General features: G+C 45.2%; 1 protein-coding gene across 1 annotated transcript in view; it reads left to right on the plus strand.

Moving 5' to 3' along the window:
- The window catches only part of GLMN (glomulin, FKBP associated protein), a 107448-nt gene that overhangs the window by 63270 nt on the left and 21091 nt on the right, over positions 1–23087 (plus strand). Inside the window, exons 10-11 of the mRNA XM_082266403.1 lie at positions 19839–19869; positions 19949–20038. Of these exons, the coding sequence (XP_082122529.1) occupies positions 19839–19869; positions 19949–20038 (121 nt within the window). The remainder of the gene's footprint in view (positions 1–19838; positions 19870–19948; positions 20039–23087) is intronic.

The raw sequence follows: 23087 nt of genomic DNA on the forward strand, positions 1-23087 counted from the left end.
CTCAGGCAATCAGGAGGGAGAGTCCTGTACAGCGAAGGCTCTTGTGCAACATCGCTGGATCGAGATGGGCTGAGGGGGGGCTGCTGCACACAGACGTTTTTTTTATCTTAATGAATAGAATGCATATGGAGAGCTGAAGGTACACTCTGCAGAGCTCAGTGAGGAGAGCTCTGAGAGCTGATTGGAGGAAAGGGACACACCCCTCTTCATACAGCACACACAGAAACAGAGCTGAGGTTGTCAATCAGCTGGAGGTCCCTTCCCTGTCACCATTTTTCTCTTGGTGTTAGGAAAACTTGGTAGAAGTGACTCATGCTGATTGCAGAAAAATTAAGCAGCTTACAGAAATGACACTTGGGACTGCAAAGTTGCATGACAAGTCGTACCCCATGGTTTCCATTGAGCACCATTTATATCTGTGTGACTTCAAACTAGACCCTGTACTACTTTGGTCTGACTTTGATGCGACTTGAGGTCCATAGACCTCAAAATTACACATGCATTGCTTTAAGTCGCATCAAAGTCACCAGACTTTGAGATCGTTCAAGTGTGAAAGGGGCCTTATTGAGACAAGTACACACTATAAAGGGATATGCTTTGTTCATATTTCATGGCTGAGGTTTACAACCACTTTAAAGTGGTTCTGTACTGTGGAAGCTGTACCCAATAAAGTCAAGCAGAGGGCAATGGATCAGTCACCAGTATCAGCCTGTAGGGACCCTGCAGTACTGTGTCCCTGTGTGGTGGCTGGCAATTTGCTTGAGAAAGGGTTCTAATGTTCGAAATATCCAACTCATGACTGGTGATCTGATGATGGTGGGTAATAATCAAGAAGTAGCAGGAGAATTGGAGAAGTAACAAGTCCATAGAATGGATTAAGCAGAAACCAGGAGAGCCTTGCATTGCAGGTCTTCAGGTACAGCTTCCTTTCCAGCAAGCTCTACCCTCTTATATGATCATCCTGCTACTAATTTTATAGCTTACCTGTGGTCTGTACTGAATGTCATTTTTATTACCTTTAGTGGATGTATTTATTCCAGAAGAACTGCTTTTGAGAATGCTGGCAGCTGCTGACTGATAGTAATGTTGCTAGTCTGAGAAAGGAATTCATGACAGTAGATACATCACAGTATAGTGATGTGGTCCTGATCTTGGATTTGCAACAGAATGGGGGCGAGGGTGTTCCTGTGGCTATGCCAATCCTTGTCGCACGGAGTGCTTACAAACAGGATCAAAAATCTCAAAATCAAACAGGATCTCAAAATTTTGGATTTACCCATCACTTTTATTTCCAGTGACCTTGGTGATCAGGACAATAAAATAGAGTAAATATCGATAATAGGAGCACAGACCACAATAAAATCCTGACCATGGTTCTATCCCCTCACCACTCTATCTGAAGTCCAAAAAAGTTTTGCCTTTTAGTTATACTTTAAATATACGCATCTCTTTTTTATCTTTATATGTTTTTTTCTCGGTTTATCTAATTTTAATAATGCATTTATTGGTGTACTTCTATGGTATGTATTTTTTATACCCTTCCTTACAGAGGAAACTTTGTTATAATAAATATAGTGAGCATTATTGATCACACACATTACAAATAAAATCGAAGGTATAATCACAGTTAATGAAAGTCATATAATCAGTCCACATGGTATAAATATAGAGTTCAATCTAGGCACTATGATATAATATCAGCCACGGCACTATGGGGTTTATGTATACAAAGCTTGCTGAATAAATGTGACACAAATTCATATAGCTGTTACAAAATTTGCAGTATTCTGTGTTCTATAACTATCTCACATAATCATATGCGCCATCTAGTGGCCAAAATTACTTCTTTCCTGTTTGAGTAATTTTAAAAAGAAATACTGCATCATGGCCACTAGATGACACTTACGATCCTACAAGATAGATATATAACACAGAACATGGCAAATTTCAGCTGAGCAAATGTATCACATTTGTTCAGCAAACATTTATTACATAGTCCCCCTACGTTTGAGCAGGTAAAGAAAAAAAATATTGCTTCCATTATCATCAACGGGTATAAAGAGAAAATCAGAATGCGTTCATCTGTGTACAGGTTGAACCTTAGGTGAACAACAAGCACTTTCTATTTGTGGTCCTCCTACTGAAAAATAAAGGGGGCAAGGAGGACGCCAATGCAAAAATAAATAAAAAAGGAGGGAGGAAGAATAGAATATAGTAATCTAAGATCACCTTGGCACTTAGCGTGAGACTAGTCTAAGGATTTACAGGAAATGGGATGGAGGGCCTGTACCTAGGTCTTGGCAGTCCTCTTTTTGTCTTTTTGTTTTCTCAACCAGGGTTCTGTGGAACCGTAGGGTTCCTCCTGAGGTTGCTGGGGGTTCCTTGAGAAATGGGCAATCTCTACCTCTCAGATAAGTTTTCAAGGACACCATTGTTCCTTTTAGCTATCTGTAAGGGGGTAATTCTTCCCAATGATGACAAAATTAAGGAGCATTCTTCCCACTGACTGTCACACTAATGTGTCCTGAGTTGTAGATTTTTTAAATTTTTAGCAGGGGTTCCCCGAGACCAGAAATTCATTTCAAGGGTTCCTCTTTGTTGAAAAGGTTGAGAAAGGCTGATGTAGAGTCTCAATTGGGACAACCTTAGTATAACGATCTAAGTTAATGTGTTCTGTAATGCCCAGTATGCATACTTGGGGGTCCAGACCCACTGGAGAGCCCATTACATTGGTAAGAAACTCTATTAACTGTTTCTATTATCTTTGGGTTTCAGGGCATGCTCAAATTAGTTGAAAGAAAGTCTGTGGCAGTCGTTGACATTTAGTGCCGGTTCACATATTACGCTGTGAATATGCAGCGTGATCCCGCATCGCATCCGCACCCCTGGCAGTTCACACTGCCATATGCGATACACTGGGGGTGTCAATTAAAAGTTAACGACACCCCCAGATCAGATCGCATATCGCAGTGCAATCTAAAAGTTCACACAGAATCGGATCGCACTAGTGTGAACCACCATGCGATCCGATTCTGCTGCGGACCAAAAAAAGGGTCCTGTGCGTGATTGCGGTGCGAATTCAGCCATACAAATTTTAGGAGCAGTGCGTTCCGAATTACATGCGATCTCTGTGATCGCACAAATGTGAACCGGCACTTAGGGTTATATTGTGGCCTGTACTTGGACAAGTGAGTTGGGGTCATATCACAATGGAGTAAGCTTATCAGAGGTCTTCAGATCACCACTTGGTGTTATGTATTTTAGTATATTGCTGACTGTTCTATTTCAGTATCCAGGATTTTCTATAAGTGCCAAATAAAACGGCAATATCCTTTTCCTGAACTGTAAAAAAAAAAAAAATGCTTGTCTCCTAATTCTGTAAATGGCTCTCATGCTTTCTTAGAAAGCTGTGTACAGAGCCTGAGGTCAAATTACATTCAGGATATTGTTTGATATAATGCATTTCCAGCATGCTTTTAGTGCAGCTCTGATAATATACATACTAGAGTGTAACATTTAAATGGATGCTGGTCAGATTTAGTTTAATGATTTCTGTTAATGCAGATCATTCCACTTGGCACCCAGATTCAGCAGCTGCAATGCTATGAACATAATGAAACTGGTTTGTAATCTGCAATAAATGTGTATGAACACACAATGTATGTAGGAGACCTAGGGGAAGTATTTTAGTTTTGTAGTTAGGAGGAACTAATTGTGCTAGTAAGTATAAGAGGGAGATTGATGTTGAACAAACATATGTATGAGATTCACCCAAAAATGGAGACCTCGAGCTCAGGCGTGGTCCAAATGCACCTGAGCTATCCCGCCAGGAAGCTGTCAAAGCGGACAGCCAGGCATAGATGAGGGAGGCAGTACAAAAAGTTAGCTGCCCCATCTATAACTGGCCTTTGCAGCAAGGAGCATTGGAGGGCAACATATGTCAAAAAAGGCCAAGGAAAAACCCAAGCTCTACTTACCGACCAGCCTGCGACCAACCCAATTGACCTGTCTAACAGTATGCGTTAAAAACGGGAGTTTAGTCTGCACACATTGGCAAATACATGCGTGAGCTACAGGCCCTTCCAAGGCACCCTGTTACCTGTAGTCCCTACCTCTGACTTTTAAGAGGCTTCACAGTGGAAGCACATGCATTCTGATATATATAGAGCAGTTGGGCTGGAGGGAGCCCACTCCTCCCCAAAGGCACAGGGGCACAGTGAACACCCACCTTTTAGCACTATGGCCACAAAGGCGCCAGTGCGTTGCTTTACCAATATATCAACAGTACAAAAATATAGCTACTGCCCCCATCTAAAACTGGTCTTTGCAGCAAGAAGCATTGAAGGGCAACATATGTAAAAAAAATAAAATAAAAAGGCCAAGGAAAATTCCAAGCTCTACTTACTGACCAGCCTGCGACCAACCCAGTTGACCTTTCTAACAGTATGCGTTAAAAACAGGGGTTTAGTCTTCACACATTTTCAAATGCATGCTTAAGCTACAGCTAAGGCTCCCTGTTACCTGTAGTCCCTACCTCGGACTTTTAAGAGGCTCCACAGTGGAAGCACATGCATTCTGATGGATAGATAGAGGGCAGATGAGGGAGATGTTCCCGGCCCTGCAGCTGCACGTTTTCACACCCCTTGTATATCCATAGGTGGCTACACCGCCTATAATTGGCTGTCCGCTTCTTGGCAGGATAGCTCAGGTGGGTTAGGATTCATGCTGAACACGTCTGAGCTCATCCTGAGACCAGAGTAAGGCCAGCTGTTTCTGTGGAAAGCATGCCTCGGCTTTTTTGCTAGTGTTCTAGAAGGATGGACATCTTTCTCTTACGTCCTCCGACAGTCGCCGCCGCCTCTAAGTCATCACTGTTGGGTATTGACTTCCCATCCGCAGGAGTAGCTAGGCATATAGACTTAGTCAAAATACAAAAGGCATTAGTATATACACACCCATGGGGGCTATCCCGTCCGGTCAATACCCCCCCCTGCATCACCACTCCCAACTCAGTTTTAATCTGCCTAGCGTTCGAGAGTAGTCAGGCTTACCTTGTGCTGGGGCTTCAGTCTCGGCCTTCCTAACCTTTTATTTGATTTTTCTTTGAAAATGTCAGTTTTTTTCTCTTACTTTGCTAGCTCTTTATTTTGTCAGCTTCTAGTGTTAGTCTTCTCTTCGCATGAAGGTGGATCATGCAGTGCTGGGATTCGGACTGACCGCCCTGGTTCTCCAGAGCAGAAGGGTCAGATGGACCCCCAGCCCGCCATCGAGCGTTCAGCTATGGTTTGCCCTGGCATCACTAACGACCCATCCCTGTTCGCTGCAGGGATGCAGCCGTGAGGTGGCTACCTCACAGGACACATCTGCGGTGCTGCAGTGTCATGTCCCTGGCTCACGGCACTCCCTGTCAGGTGAGGACAGCGGTTTTCCGTGCATAGAGGCACCCCACGCCATCTGGTACAGGTAAGTACTTGTGTGGGGCCTCTGTCTGGGGTGGCAGTCTGTGTTGCTGTGTGTCCCACATGTCTGTGCCTGTGTGACTCCCTGATGCGGTCCCTGCGGTGATCGCTTGTGCAGTTTTCTGTTTGTGTGGGGGTCCCCTTCCCTGTGTCACTTCGGTGCATTGCTGGGGGTGCAGACTTTGTGTGGCGACCGCAGCGGAGGGCGCTCGCGCGGTCCGCCATCTTTGATTTGGGCAAGCATGGTCAGCCTCTCAGCAGCACTACCTTTCCACTTGCAGCAACATCGTTGGCAACACTCTGCGGGCTCTGCAGGTTATCGCTCTCAATATTCCTCTATATTATCGCTTCTGGCTCAGTTTCTCTTATCCTTTTGGGGTCTTTGTCACTGTAGCTGTAGCGGTGGGCTGCGCATTCCGCAGCAATTTTAAAAGGGGAAGTACACATTTATTGCACTGTTTTTTTTTCTGTGACCTTTGAGCAATGGATTCTCAGGAAAGCAAGTTCCCCCCAGCTTTAGTGGGGGTCCCCAGTTCTCCTGTGACCCCGCTGCGACCCGATTTGGCTGCTGTGGTGGTGACTTTGGTGTCTAATATGGAAATGCTGATGTCTGAATGTGCTGCAAAAAAGAGGCCCAGATTGTCTCTCTCTTCTGATTCAGATGGGGATATGGCTGCTGCTGCGAGCGTGCCCTTTTCAGGGTCCCGCTCATCCCTGGACCCCCCGGGGTCCGAGGGGGAGGCTGAGATGGAGGGGGGTTGATACCTCCTTCCCAGGGTCACCTGAAGAACGGGCGACCATGGATGAATTAATTGTTTCTGTTAAGGAAACACTACATTTGGAGGATGAGCCCTGTCCTCCGGGCGTTGTGTCCTCATTTGGGATGCACAGGACCCGCAAGTCTGCGCAGGTTTTCCCCTGCCCAGCTGAGTTTCATTACACTGTTAATGAAATGTGGCGCACATTAAAACGTCCATTCCTGGTACCTAGTCGGTTCAAATTGCTTTATCCTTTTGCGCCGGCTACGGAATCACGATGCTGTGTGCCTCCACAGGTAGATCACACTGTGGCCGTGTTGAACAAGGCTACCTTGGTTCCTACTGAGGATACCCCGGTTTTCCGGGATCCCACGGACCGGCGGTTGGAGTCTCTAGCTCGCCATTCCTATATGGTGGCGGGTTCGTTGCTCAGACCCGTTTTCGCGTCCGTTCTGGTGGCTCAGGCCGCAGGCGGTGGCTGATTGGACTAAGATGCTTAGGTGCAATCTCGTGTCTGATGGGGTCCCGCATGCCCGGCTGGAAATGGTGGATCAGATCCACCAAGGAGTCATGTATTTGTGTGATGCAGCCTTGAATGAGGCCCCCTTAGTGGCTCGCCTCTCTAGTGTCGCGGTGCTTAACCGGCGACTAATATGGCTAAAGAGCTGGTCGGCTGACCAGTCCTCACGGGAAACAGTTGCTGATTTTCCCTATGCTGGCTCTCGCCTTTTTGGCGAGGCGTTGGACACCCTGGTGAAAGGCGTCACGGGGGGCAAGAGCACTATGCTGCCCCAGAACCCGAAGAACAAGTCCTTTCGGGGCAAGCGGGGTTCTGCGCCTAGATCCAATCAGGGGTTCTTTCGTGCCTTTCGGAACCAATCCAAGGGCAAGCCCTTCAAGGCCCAGGGCAATCAGAGATCACGTGCCAGCCAGGACCTAGTGCGCGATCTGTCCACCACGGTGCAGACGTTCCGGGAGTTCGGATGGACCATCAACGTTCAAAAATCGACGCTGTCTCCATCGCTTCGTCTTCCCTACCTGGGAATGATTCTGGACTCTGCTCAGGCTAAGGTGTTCTTGCCGGAGGACAAGCTCCGGACTTTGCGGGACGAGATCAGGTCCCTCAGGGACAGCCCGTCCTCGTCACTCAGGACCTGCATGCGGGGCCTGGGGTTGATGGTGTCGGCCTTCGAGGCGATACCTTTTGCTCAGTTTCACACGCGGGCTCTCCAAGCGGAGATCCTGGCCAGGTGGGACAGACTGCCTCAGTCCCTGGATCTGTGTGTCTCCTTGAGTCGTCAGACCAGATTGGCTCTTCTGTGGTGGCTCCAGTCCCTGTCGGTGGTGGAAGGCAAGTCCTTCCGTTCGTTGGTGTGGACGGTGATTACCACGGATGCCAGCCTGTCGGGCTGGGGTGGAGTTCTGGGCAACCTGTCTGCCCAGGGAACTTGGTCGGAGGAGGAATCCTCTCTCCCAATAAATGTGCTGGAATTGCGAGCGATAAAACTCTGTCTCTTCCAGTGGTCGGGCCGTCTTCGGGGCCGTCCTGTCCGGGTACAGACAGACAATGCTACTGCGGTGGCTTACATCAACCACCAAGGGGGCACCAGGAGTGCTCGGACGGCCCGGGAGGTGACCGACATTCTGTCTTGGGCTGAGGCTCATGTCCCGGCGATCTCGGCAGTTCACATTCCGGGTGTGGAGAATTGGCAGGCCGACTATCTGAGCCGCCAGATCCTGGACCAGGGGGAATGGTCCCTACCCTTTCAAATGCTGTGTGCAAGGTGGGGATCCCCGGACGTGGATCTGTTCGCATCCCGGCTAAATCAAAAGGTGGAAGGGTTCGTGGCAAGAACGCGCGATCCGTTGGCGGACGCCTCGGATGCGTTGGTAGCCCCTTGGCATCAGTATCGTCTGATGTATGCCTTTCCTCCAATTCAGTTGTTATCCCGGTTCCTCCGCAGATTGGTCTCGGAACCGCACCTGGTGATTCTGGTGGTGCCGGACTGGCCACGCCGGTCCTGGGACGCCGACGTTGTTCACCTGGCAGTGGCGCCTCCGTGGCGGCTGCCAATGCGGGAAGATCTCCTGTCTCAGGGTCCGATCCTCCATCCTGCTTTACGGTCGCTGGCTTTAATGGCCTGGCTGTTGAGACCCAGGTCCTGAAGGACAGGGGTCTCTCTTCTGAGGTCATCCCTACCCTTGTAAAGGCTAGAAAGACCTCCTCCGGTAAAATCTATTACCGTACCTGGAAGGCTTATTTCGCCTGGTGTGAGTCCAGGGGGTTCTCCCCTTGCTCGTACTCGGTGTCAAGAGTTGTTGGCCTTCCTCCAGTCTGGAGTGGACCAGCGCCTGGCGCTGGCCACGATCAAAGGCCAGGTGTCCGCACTGGCTATTCTTTTCCAACGCCCTGTGGCGTCTCATTCCTTGGTTCGCACCTTCATTCAAGGTGTGCGACATTTGGCTCCTCCCAGGAAGGAGCCCTTACTTCCATGGGACTTGAACTTGGTTCTGTCCATGTTACAGCGTGCTCCCTTTGAAAACATTCAGGAAATATCGTTGCCTCTGCTGTTTAAGAAGGTTGCCTTTTTGGTGGCGATCACTTTGGCTCGCAGAGTGTCAGAACTGGCGGCGTTGTCTTGCCGTTCTCCGTACTTGGTGATTCACCGGGATAAGGTGGTTTTGCGTCCGTATCCCTCCTTTCTTCCTAAGGTGGTCTCTGAGTTCCACATTAATGAGGACATTGTCCTGCCTTCGCTTTGTACGAAGCCTATGCATCCTGAGGAGGTTGCTCTGCATTCCTTGGATGTTGTCAGGGCGATCAGGGTTTACCTGTCGTCTACGGAGTCCTTTCGGAAGACGGATTCCCTCTTTGTCCTTCCTGAGGGACCTCGGAAGGGCCGGGCTGCATCTGCAGCCACTATCGCCAAATGGATCAGACAGACCATTGAACAGGCTTACGCTTTGAAGGAACGGGTTCCGCCGTTCCCTGTTAAGGCGCACTCCACCAGATCTGTGAGTGCGTCCTGGGCCTATTGGCATCGGACCTCAGTGGCCCAGGTGTGCAAGGCTGCGACTTGGTCGTCGGTGCACACTTTTTCCAAATTCTACAAAGTAGACGTTCTGGCATCAGCTGATGCTTCCTTTGGCCGCAAAGTTCTCAGTGCGGCAGTGCCATGATGGACCCTTGTGTTTTTTTCTGGGTCCCTGGCTGTTGGCATTTGCTTTCCTGGGCTGTTGCTCCTGTTGAGCATTGTTTTTTCTGTTGCCCAGTTGGTTCTCTTACAGTGCATGTAAGATTCCCTTCTCTGATGTGGGTACTGCGTTGCCTTTTCTACGGTTGCGTCTCCCACCCCTCATGTCTATACTGCTTTGGGACATCCCAACAGTGATGACTTAGAGGAGGCGGCGACTGTCGGAGGACGTAAGAGAAAACTGAATTTTTTTAAAATCTTACCTGTAAAATTCCTTTCTCTGAGTCCTCCGACAGTCGCCGCCCCCGCCCCTCTTTTGGGGTTCTTATTACCTACTGCTATGCTACCAAACTGAGTTGGGAGTGGTGATGCAGGGGGGGTATTGACCGGATGGGACAGCCCCCCATGGGTGTGTATATGCTAATGCCTTTTGTATTTTGACTAAGTCTATATGCCTAGCTACTCCTGCGGATGGGAAGTCAATACCCAACAGTGATGACTTAGAGGAGGCGGCGACTGTCGGAGGACTCAGAGAAAGGAATTTTACAGGTAAGATTTTACAAAAATTCAGTTTTTTCCTCAGTTCTGCTGAGAAAAGGCTGTTTTTTTACTTGTAGCGCTACCCCTGTAGGAGCCACTTGAATAATACACAGATAGTCCTCCTTCACTGGCAGACAGGCACAAGGTATTTCCTGCAGCCAGATACACACACTTAGGCTTGATGTAGTCAAAGACCAATCTAGGGGTGTTGTTTTGTAGTTTTATTTTTGTAGGACTTGGATAGGGTAGGGGATTTTTAGTAGGATACTCAAGAATAAAACTATGCACAACTTGAGGACTCTAGCTGATCTAGAATTGAAGACAGTATCTCTCCTGCGCTCAAGTGCTATGCGGGAAGGTGAGTGGTCTTATGTGATCTTTGTTGTCACAACCTAAGGTTTTGCTGCCCCCTCAGGACCAAGGGTACCCAAATATACTGCAAAACAACAGCAAGAGAAGGGCGCACCAACCTTGTGCATTACCACTAAAAAAGTTTATTTAAAATCAAGAAAAAGCAGCACACATTGTACTTATAAATGCATGATAATTGCACACATGTAAAAGAAGTGGAACCAACGCCTCCAGGACTGCCAGGATACACCGATGGTGCTGGGAGACGTGATGGTGTACATATATGCCTGGCTGATGCGTTTAGAGGGAGAACCCTCTTCTTCAGAGCCAAAAGTACTACTAGTATGCTGCTTTTTTTACTTTTACTTTAAACAATTTTAGTGGTAATGCACGAGGTTGGTGCGCCCGTCTCTTATTGTTGTTTTGATCTACAATTGAGAAGTAGGTGAAGTCCCTTGCTGGTAGCAGATGACAGACTTCTCCTGTGTAGCAGTGTATAGATCAAAACCATGAGCAAAGTCTCTGGTAGTGTAGGACAGGTAGACAAAGCTCTTCAGGCACAAGATAGTTACAAGAGACTGACAGGCCAAAAGTAGTAAAACTGAGCAAAGTCCCATGCAGTAGCAGCAGTTGGATGAGCTCTTCAGATTACTAGCTAGTGATCCCTTTAGTTGGACCCTTGGCTGACTGTACTAGCACAGAGGGGTAGTCAAAAAGAACATTGGTCTGTACATTGGTCTGGTCCTAGATCATTGGTCTGTACTTACTGGAGTTGCAAACATATCCTCCCAGGCATTGCTCCCCCTCAATCAGCTCTTCAGAAGAACCAGGGTCACTCCTTTACTTTAGCTTCAGGCCTTCAGGTCGACTGCCTGAGGCTGCATGCCAGCAAGTGCCAGGGGTGGCAAGCCTGCCTCACCCCCTGCTGGTGCACTCCATCATCTGGGAAGGACCCAGAGGTCACATGTTCTCTGAATATATAGGTCAATCTCAGCATGCTCAGGGGCACCTGCAATTGGCTGGGACTGCTACATACTCATGCTGCCCATTTTCCTAACCCCCACCCATGCTCCAGAAAGCTCTACTATTTTCTAGAAGGTGGGAGAAGTCCAGACTAACTAAACAGCACCAGAACACAGGAGCAGCCTTAAATAATACATTGTAGCATTCTTTCAAGCTGACCTGTTAAAGATAGATTTGCCTCTAGCCCCACTGTTAGGTGGAATAGCAAATTACTCTAGTCTATTAACCTTCTAGCACCTAAACTAGGAGGGTGCTACATACTTTAAATTCTTGTTCAGTTTTTCTTCAGTCACGATTCCTTGCTACACTGCTGATTAAGCTGTTCTATGCATAGCAGCTATCCGGTTTAGCCAGTCCTTAGCCTAGCCTTGTAGCCCTGTTTCCAGACCTTCCTGGTCTTGACTTTGCAGGGCTAGCCTGGATGGGGCTTTTGGGAAATCGGTTCCCCATTAGGCACTTTCCTGGCCCTGTTCTGGTAACAAGTGAAAATGTTTGTTACCCCAGCATTTCATATTCCTGATATGTGCCTGCAGAACTATGTACTTGTATGAAAAATGATTCTGTTCTCTTTGTATTGCTTCATTTGTGTGAAATGTCTGGTGTTCCTGCCAGTCTCTCTGATTTCCTTTTACAAACTGACCACACTAAGCAGGAGAACACATTGTGGTCAATTCTCTAGCTATGCTGGGAACTGCCTGCTCTCCTCCAATGATCAGACTTGTCCTGACACCCCCCCCCCCCCTGCACAGCTATTCACTGGCAAGCTCAGTGTACTGCTGCTGCTGCTTCTCCTCCCCCTGCTCTTATGCAGCTGAGAACAGAGGGAATGTGATCACCTATTAAAAAAGCATTAGAAGTAAGTTTTTTATTTCTATACACAGATGTTTTGCCTTTCGGTTCAGTTTTAAACTGAATGGGTTGTTTTACAAGGTGATCGTTTACAATCACTTTAAACGCGGAGTGCTTTCCAAGTCCAGACCTGCTGACATTGTTTCAGTACTTGTCCTGTCTCTGTGTACTGTGGGATCCAGTCTTACCCGCACTGACCCCCTTAATGGCATTTCCCTGCAGGCCAGTTCTTCCCAACTGGTTGCTTCTAGACATGGGTCACATTTCCATGTACTGAGGTGCATCTCAGATGCTGTGTGGGAAATGAAAGACAACAGGGGAGGGCCCCATGTTTCCCTGGGCTGTCTGCAGCGAAAACAAACTAGTTTCCTGCTATCTTTTAACAGGAATAGGGAATCACTCAAAGTGGAGTCCCAGTCATTTTCGTATTAATTAAAAGTCAGCAGCTACAAAAAGTCTAGCTGCGGACTTTTAATAAATGTAGACTCACCTGTTCCACGATCCAGTGGTCCACTCACCCCAGCTGTTTTCACCCTGTGTCCTCCCTCAGCGGCACCGGCATCTTTATTATGGGCACCCGGCTGTGGCAGCTTGCGGCTTCACAGCTGGGTGCCCACTGGGCCTGAAATCTTCTGGGACCTTTCATGTGTCCCAGAAGACTTTTGAGAGGGAGGGGGGAACTTTGGCTTCCTTTTGCCTGAGGCGATCGGTATGGAAGTAGGAGTGGGTACCTGTCAAAATCGGGTACCCTCTCCACCCCCCCCCCTTCCCCAAAAGCTCAGTTTCACAAACGGGTGGAGGCCTTAAAGCGTAACTTCCCCTTTTGGGTGGAGCTCCGCTTTAACAACCTAAGAGGTTAGGTTTATTTTCCTTGATTGACTAACTTTTCACTGTTGTGAATTCGAACAAAAGAATATATTTTCACTGTCCTGGTAAGACACCTGTTCCTTATTCTAGGTATGTTGATGTTTCACTGGATCTGGGGAGTCGGGAGCGTCCTTAGACCTGTGACTTTTGAGGTCAAGGAAAAGCAGGATTGCATTTTTAGCAGGATCCCTCTAAGGCCCTGGTGCCCAACCTGCTTTCTGCTATGGCCCTCAGGGCCTCTGCTGAGATTAATCTGTATTTTCCTACTGCCTTATTATAGCAGTGATTTATTTTTTTATCAGTAATGTATAGCAGGGATTTCTAGCAATCTCATGTATTGTGTTTCCAGTCTGACTGTTTCCTGAGCCATGTCCCCAGTCTTCAACAACTCCTATAGTATGTTCACAGTCTCTGACCATCTCCTGCAGCATGTCTGCAGTCTCCGACGGTCTCCTGCAGCATGTCTGCAGTCTCTGACGGTCTCCTGCAGCATGTCTGCAGTCTCTGACGGTCTCCTGCAGCATGTCTGCAGTCTCTGACGGTCTGCTGCAGCATGTCTGCAGTCTCTGACGGTCTGCTGCAGCATGTCTGCAGTCTCTGACGGTCTGCTGCAGCATGTCTGCAGTCTCTGACGGTTTCCTGCAGCATGTCTGCAGTCTCTGACGGTCTCTTGTACCATATCCGCTTATAGAGGATGCTTTGTTAATATTAAGTTTCATAGGTGAACAACCACCACCCAGAGCAGGAGGTGAGTGAATAATCGTCAGTGGAGACACGTGTCCCTTTGACAACTCAATAAGGTAAGGATTCTGTTCATTTTGGCAAGATATATTCTCTTTAGCTGTTGCATTTAGATGACAGGAGCTTTACAGCAAGGCTTTACTTACACTTTGAAGAGGAAATAGATATATGGGCAATGCCAATTCCACAGTCAGAGATGTAACCTAACAATGCATTAGATTAACGACAATCTTTTCTTCAGAAACCTGGTGATTTTGTGTTCTCTAATAAATATTGGGAAGATGTCACTGTAAATACTTATTTATAATAGTATCTTATATCCTATAAATAGCCTGGAGCTGGAAAAGCTGAGGAATACACGATGCCTGATCCTCTGTGATAAAATCAGTGTACCTTGCCCATTGATGGGGCTGAGCTCTAGAATTCTATTAGATAATGAAGAATGGTATAAAGCCTGACTAAATGATGCTGAAAGGAATGTCTTGCATGTATATTTATATTAATGGGTGATAGAAAGGAACATTAGTCACATGCAAAGAGAATCTATCATGCTGCCTGTCCTCTGTTATCACTGTAAAAAGCCGCAATCTACTTGAGTTTATTTGCATTTTTATTATACTGTAAGTGTGTAGGTATGTGTGCGAGTGTATGATAAATATATATATATATATATATATATATATAATATGTTACATACATACACCGATCAACCTTAACATTATGACCACTGACAGGTGAAGTGAATAGCATTCATTATCTTGTTACAATGGCATCTGAAAGTGGGTGAATTATATTAGGCAGTAGGTGAACAAGTTGTCCTTGAGGTTGATAAGATGAAAGCAGAAATAATGGGCCAGCATAAGGATTTGAGTGACTCTGACAAGGGCCAAATTGTTATGGCTAGACAACTGGATCAGAGCATTTTCAAAACTGCAGCTCTTGTGGGATGTTTATGGACTGCAATGGGCAGGACCAACCAAAGAAGGTAAACTGATAAACCGGTGACAAGGTCATGGGCGATCAAGGCATGTGGGGAGCATACGCTGGCCTGTGTAGTTTGATCCAATAGAAGAGCTACTGTAGATCAAATTGATGAAAACGTAAATGCTGGTTACAATAGAAAGGTGTCATAACACACAGTGCATCGCAACACGTTGATCAGTCAGGGTGCCCATGCTGACCCAGGCAGCCAAAAGCACCTGCAATGGGCATGCAAGCCTCAGAACTGGACTATGGAGCAAAGAAAGAAGTTGACCTGGTCTGATGAATTCATGAATAGTTTGAGGAACCTAACAACGAGTTTGAGTTGGTGACTTGGCCTCCAACATCTCCAAATCTCAATCCAATCAAGCATATGTCGGATGTGCTAAAAAAACAAGTCCGATCCATGAAAGTCACACCTTGAATCTCACAGAACTTTAAGAACCTTAAAGGATCTGATGATGGCTTGCTGCCGGATACCACAGCATACCTTCAGAGGTCTAGTGGAGTTCATGCCTCTATGGGTTATGGATTGTTGGTGGTCCTTTTGTTATGACTGATTGATGTGTGTGTGTGTATATATATATACAGTATATATATATATATATATATATATATACAGTGGGTACGGAAAGTATTCAGACCCCCTTAAATTTTTCACTCTTTGTTATATTGCAGCCATTTGCTAAAATCATTTAAGTTCATTCTTCTTCCTCATGAATGTACACACAGCTCCCCATATTGACGGAAAAACACAGAATTGTTGACATTGTTGCAGATTTATTAAAAAAGAAAAACTGAAATATCACATGGTCCTAAGTATTCAGACCCTTTGCTGTGACACTCATATATTTAACTCAGGTGCTTTCCATTTCTTCTGATCATCCTTGAGATGGTTCTACACCTTCATTTGAGTCCAGCTGTGTTTGATTATACTGATTGGACTTGATTAGGAAAGCCACACACCTGTCTATATAAGACCTTCCAGATCACAATGCATGTCAGAGCAAATGAGAATCATGAGGTCAAAGGAACTGCCTGAAGAGCTCAGAGACAGAATTGTGGCAAGGCACAGATCTGGCCAAGGTTACAAAAAGATTTCTGCTGCACTTAAGGTTCCTAAGAGCACAGTGGCCTCCATAATCCTCAAATGGAAGACGTTTGGGACGACCAGAACCCTTCCTAGAGCTGGCCGTCCGGCCAAACTGAGCTATCGGGGGAGAAGAGCCTTGGTGAGAGAGGTAAAGAAGAACCCAAAGATCACTGTGGCTGAGCTCCAGAGATGCAGTCAGGAGATGGGAGAAAGTTGTAGAAAGTCAACCATCACTGCAGCCCTCCACCAGTCGGGGCTTTATGGCAGAGTGGCCTGACGGAAGCCTCTCCTCAGTGTAAGACACATGAAAGCCCGCATGGAGTTTGCTAAAAAACACCTGAAGGACTCCAAGATGGTGAGAAATAAGATTCTCTGGTCTGATGAGACCAAAATAGAACTTTTTGGCCTTAATTCTAAGCGGTATGTGTGGAGAAAACCAGGCACTGCTCATCACCTGTCCAATACAGTCCCAACAGTGAAGCATGGTGGTGGCAGCATCATGCTGTGGGGGTGTTTTTCAGCTGCAGGGACAGGACGACTGGTTGCAATCGAGGGAAAGATGAATGCGGCCAAGTACAGGGATATCCTGGACAAAAACCTTCTCCAGAGTGCTCTGGACCTCAGACTGAGCCGAAGGTTTACCTTCCAACAAGACAATGACCCTAAGCACACAGCTAAAATAACGAAGGAGTGGCTTCACAACAACTCCATGACTGTTCTTGAATGGCCCAGCCAGAGCCCTGACTTAAACCCAATTGAGCATCTCTGGAGAGACCTAAAAATGGCTGTCCACCAACGTTTACCATCCAACCTGACAGAACTGGAGAGGATCTGCAAGGAGGAATGGCAGAGGATCCCCAAATCCAGGTGTGAAAGACTTGTTGCATCTTTCCCAAAAAGACTCCTGGCTGTATTAGATCAAAAGGGGACTTCTACTAAATACTGAGCAAAGGGTCTGAATACTTAGGACCATGTGATATTTCAGTTTTTCTTTTTTAATAAATCTGCAACGATGTCAACAATTCTGTGTTTTTCTGTCAGTATGGGGTGCTATGTGTACATTCATGAGGAAGAAGAATGAACTTAAATGATTTTAGCAAATGGCTGCAATATAACAAAGAGTGAAGAATTTAAGGGGGTCTGAATACTTTCCGTACCCACTGTATGTGTGTATGTGTGTGTGTGTGTGTGTGTGTGTGTGTATATATGTGTATATATATATATATATATATATATCACTGTGCAAAGGTTTTAGGTAGGTGTGAAGAAGTGCTGTAAAGTAAGAATGCTTTCAAAAATATATATTTTAATTGTTTATTTTTAACAATTTACAAGTTTCAAAGTGAGCGAACAGAAGAAAAATCGAAATCAATATTCGGTGTGACTACCCTTTAGCTTCAAACCAGCAACAGCTCCTACACTTGCACAAAGCCGGGGATTTTGTAGGATTAGAGTCAGGTGTATGACTAGGCAATTAGGCAAGCAGGTGCTAATGATCATCAATTTCACATGTAGGTTGAAACAAAAACAGCTGTGTAGGAAGCCTAAAACTGGTTGAGTAACAGCCAAACTCTGCTACTAAGGTGAGGTTGTGGAAGACCTTTTCATGTCACAGGTCATACACCATGGCTAGACTGAGCACAGCTACACGACACAAGGTAGTTATACTGCATCAGCAAGGTCTATCCCAGGCAAAGGCTTCAAAGCAAACATAAATAGTAAGGCGCTAATACATGGTAATCTACTGATAAAGTAGGGAATTACATAGATATAAATGGTCCATATAAATATCCATGTGGGGAGGAAGATAAGTCCACTACACAGGCTGGCCTTCAAGAGAAGGGGAAGTGGAGGCTGCTTCCCCAAGTATGTAAAGAAAACAAAAGAAAAAAGGCACCTCTGAGTGTAGACTGTAAAACAAAGTTTATTCCAAATAAAGAATAAAACTCACATTAAGGTGCATATAATGAGCATTTTGGATGTTTTATACCCAGGGGATGTCCAGAGGAATGGGCGCTGTGATGCCAATGCTGGTGTTGTGTCTCTGCTAGTCGTGCTGGATCCGGCTGGCAATCAGGGTAAGGTGAAGAGCAGCTGAGACCGAGTGCTGAGACGCACGCTGGAATGCAGCATTGATCCTCTGATGACACTAGTCCGTGACGCGTTTCGGAGCATTCACAGTAGGTGTAAACTGACAATGCTTGCTCCTTTGTCAAGCTAGTAAGAAGGAAGTTTCTGTTCATTTTTATAAGCACCGAAAACGTCACCTAATGGCAGGATTAAAGTACTATCGGGTGGCCTAGACACCCGAAAAACACCCGAAATGCTTGTTATATGCACCCTAATGTGAGTTTTTTTTCTTTATTTGGAATAAACTTTGTTTTACAGTCCACACTCAGAGGCGCCTTTTTTCTTTAAAAGTTTCAAAGCAGACTGGGGTTTCAAGATGTGCTGTTCAAGCTTTTTTGAATAAGCACAAAGAAATGGGCAACATTGAGGGCCGTAGAAGCAGTGGTCATCCAAGGAACCTAATTCAGCAGATAAAAGACACATCATGCTTACTTTCTTTCAACATTGGAAGATGTCCAGTATTGCTATCAGCACAGGACTGGCAAAAACCAGTGGGACCCAGGTACACCCATCTACTGTCATGGAAAATCTGGCCAGAAATGGAAAAATGTAATGGAAAAATTGTGGTCAAAAAGCCATCCCTCCGACGTGAAAACAAGGCTATGGAACTCAACTATGCAAGAAATGGACTGATAAGTTAAAATGTGAAATATTTGGCTGTAGTAGGAGGCAGATTGTTCATGAAGGGCTGTAGAACCGTACAATAATGAGTGTCTGCAGGCTACAGTGAAGAATGAGGTTCCTTGGAAGTTTACGTTTCTGCAAATGGAGTTGGAGATTTTGTCAGGATGGATGGTGTCCTCAGTGCTGAAAAATATAGGAAGATACTTATCCATCGGGCCATACCATTAGGTAGGTGTGCAGCAGTACAACATCCCCAATCATACAGCCAATGTCATTAACCACTTGTTGACCAGCGATGCACACATACGTTGCTGAACTTCAAGTGATTATACCAGGATGATGCCTGCAGCTGCACAATGTTACACTTCAAATACAAGTGTAGCACGTAACATGGTGTAAAAGATGGAGTTAGCCTGTAAACCCCTTTCAGTTTTTTTTTTTTTTTGCTTTATGTGTCCCATTGAGGAGATTTCCTGTCCTGTAGATACAGAAGGTAATGAGAGAAAATACTTACAAAGTAAGGGGCATTACCCTCTTAGTTGTCACCAGGTGTCCTCACTGGAAGATATAAGCTGGCCATAGATGGATCAAAATTTGGCCGTTCAACAGGGACTGAATGCATGTTGATTCCTCTATGGCTGTTACCCTTTGTGAAAAGTTTATCTGATGATCAACTTCTCACAAATGGGCTTGTTGTAAAATTTGTGTTTGATCAGCACTGCATGCAGCCGATGCAGTGAATTCTGACAGAGGAGAAGTCTCCGTTGTCAGAATACAACAGAGGGTAGGATTACCCCATCCACCTTGATTGTGTGGATGGAGGAATCCCTTTTTATTTTTTTTTTATTTTTTTTTGTATAATCAACCCACTGGCTGATCCAAAAAAAAGCGCGATCCATCTATGGGCAGCCCTACCTCCTTGTTTTGGTGGTTGTAACGTTTTGTATTTCCCTTCACTTTCATTATCTGTGACAATGGTCACCAGGATTGTGTATGAATCTTCACATTACTGAGGCAGACAGCAATGAAAACCTGAAAAATGTTTAACACTTCACTTAACTATCCAAAACAAAAAAAGCTGGGGCTATGCATACACTTTGGCATCTGCATTAGTGCGTTCTTTACCACCATTACATGCCCGATTGTTTTGGACTAGGGGGGACTTGTAAATTCTTTTTTTTTTTTTATTGAAATAAAATCCTGACATTCTAATAAATTTTAATTTCAGGACTGAAGAATCTGTATTGTCCAAAGGGCTTGTAAGTTCACATTTGAGCTGTAGAGTAGTTGACTGACAGATGCAACCATGGCACATAGTCTGAAGCTGTCTATTTGCAGGAGTTGTTGGAGCACAGTCTACTAAGAGTTGATGATGAAAGTCTTTATGAAGATTTGTTCGACATTAAAGCTGTTGGCCAGGTTTTACAGGTAAGTGGATTTAGCATCGGATACATTTTGTGCTGGTAAATGAAATCATGTTAAATATAGAAACCTGCAGTCATTTATGCCTCTCAGATCACACCATCTTTGTTCTGGTATCATCCATTTTTAGGATACTGGCTTAGGGATGATCTAGTCATGAAAATCTTAGCACCTACACAGTAGTTTTCATTTTCTTGACTGTGTTTATACTGGTTGCCGCACAGCTAAAGCCTGGTACACACCACTAGTTTTTTTCATTCAACCCAGCAGGTTTAAGAAAAAAAAAACACCTGACAGCTCTGGTCAGATCTGCTGTACTAACAATCTGATGTTAGTACAGTGCCCTCCCCTGCTGTTCTATTGTGTGCTGACAGGGGAATGCCCCCCCCTCTTGCCAGAAAACTCCAATCATCATCGGGAATTGGTCAGCTGCTGGCTTTTCCAGCATGCTTTCCTGACATTCGGCCATGTATACTAGCCTTTAGCCCTTTATTGCCCCTCATGCTGTGACTTACAAGATTTTTGATCACTAGGAAAGAGTGGGGAGTGGGAAAAACTTTTTTTTTTTTTTTTTTTTTTGCACAGCCTCCAATTTCATCATTTTTCCCAGGATGCATTTTAATACATAACTTCAAAACTGATGGAATTTCGACTTTTTTTTAACTTAAGCACATCTTTAATGTTTTCTGGATAGAGTTAGCAATTTACAAAGTGATCTTGTGTGTCACATGACTTGGTTTTGTATATTGATAGTTTAACTCCTTATTTTTGTAAAGACAATAAAGCAAATCTTCACTGCATCTGAGCACCACAAACTAAAAACGCTATTCATTTTTAATAATAAAAGCAAACTCCCTCATCCATCCATGTCTCTATGCTTTATGATTTATTTTGTTGAGAAAACACTTTGAAAAACACCCCACTAGCATTTCTGGCCGTGGCCATCTTGAGTAAGGGCAAATTATTTATGTAGCATTTACTTCCTAGAAACCATCCGCCCTTAGCTCAAGCATTCATGCAGGAGAGTGTGCTTAGCTGAGAAAACCCCTCCTCCTCTCCTGAAGGCTCCTGGGATGTATGACATTTGCCTAGGCAGGAAACCAGGAAGTAACTGAAGAAATGTAAACAAAAATAGTTTAAAACAAGTAAATATGATATACTTTCCTTACTATTAACTAACACTGGCAGCATGAGGATTAAAAATAATGCTGATTGGGAGAGAGAAGTTCCATATAAAAAGATCTGGTACTTGAAAAATGTCTTCTATACTCGTATACTATAGAGGTAAAGTCATGCCTCAAATAACAGACCCTCACAGCCACATCCCTAAATAAATAAATTGGAAAAATAGAAAGAGAACCAGTCTATGTGGTGGTCATAGTTACAGTCTACAGATAGACAAACCAACGGCCTCTCACACTGTGCTTGGGACTTTAAAGGCTGTAGAAAGGTCTGTAATCAACAACACTTTACTTCATTAAAAATTACTTTATTGAAAATTTGACAAAACCATACATAAAACATATATCAAAAAGTGTAAGCATGTACAGAGTAACCTCAATCCAGTGCTTCAAGACACGCAACATAAATCCAGTATTGTGTGACTATAAACGTCCTACATGTTTTGCAGAGGCACTCATATTGGCTACAAAGCACTCATATTGGCTTCTTCAGGGACTATATCCTGTAGTCACAGCACTGTTTCAAGATGCGTTTGGGAAAAATCAGAGAGCATATCGGGTGTGCATCCATAACACACCAGGGACCATATAAGGCCAAAGATGAAATGCCGTCATGATGGAAATGAGTGGAGCCAGTGTCCTACGACCCAAAAAGGAGGGGAAGCCCGCACAGCAAGCACTGGACCGAACACCCAATGCGCGGGGATTGTCACCCGAAAGTATCGGTAACCAACCAGGAATAAATAATGCCTGCATTAGCTCCCTTGGCCCGCAGGATACGGATGCTGGATATACGTCCTGGGATTGCTTCACTGACGCTTCCACATTCATCAGGCAGCAATATTTATTCCTGGTTGGTTACCAATACTTTTGGGTGACAATCCCCACGCATTGGGTGTTCGGTCCAGTGCTTGCTGTGCGGGCTTCCCCTCCTTTTTGGGTTGTAGGACACTGGCTCCACTCATTTCCATCATGACGGCATTTCATCTTTGGCCTTATATGGTCCCTGGTGTGTTATGGATGCACACCCGATATGCTCTCTGATTTTTCCCAAACGCATCTTGAAACAGTGCTGTGACTACAGGATATAGTCCCTGAAGAAGCCAATATGAGTGCTTTGTAGCCTCGGCGAAACATGTAGGACGTTTATATTCACACAATACTGGCTTTATGTTGCGTGTCTTGATGCATTGGATAAATGTTAGTCTGTACATGCTTACACTTTTTAATATATGTTTTATGTATGGTTTTGTCAAATTTTCAATAAAGTAATTTTTAATGAAGTAAAGTGTTGTTGATTACAGACCTTTCTACAGCCTTTAAAGTCCCAAGCACAGTGTGAGAGGCCGTTGGTTTGTCTATCCTGTAGACGGTAACTATGACCACCACATAGACTGGTTCTCTTTCTATTTTTCGTATTCTATACTTGTATTTTCTTTTCGAATCCAGCACAGACAGCAAACCACATGGTGAAGGAGCAACAGGGGCTACACAAGGTTGCTGTTGCTAATGGTTGTATGGAATGGGAATTCCCAGAACTCTGTCCTAGCACTGTTGTGTGATTTTTCTGCAAGGCAGTCCTGTGAACTACTCAGAACTCGAGTGTTGTGGTGGTTGGGCTGGTAGAGAAATGATCCAACAGTTCTGCATTTAAATGAGAAAGCGGGGAAAAGAATAAGTAGTGGTATTGTATTGCCGAAAGGCTTCAAATGTGAGCTGGTGACATGGCCTCTTTTATTGAGGGCAGTTGGTGAATAGTCAGTAATCACAGTAGTAGCAAGGAGAAAACAATGGCATCCATCAAACACATGGGGGAACAATTAAACATGATCCAGGTAGGTGACTTCCTCTATGACTAGGTTACTTCCTGCAGC

Source organism: Pelophylax lessonae (genome assembly GCF_965119305.1).
Source record: "Pelophylax lessonae genome assembly, chromosome: 8".
In the NCBI taxonomy this organism is placed as follows: Eukaryota; Metazoa; Chordata; class Amphibia; order Anura; family Ranidae; genus Pelophylax; species Pelophylax lessonae.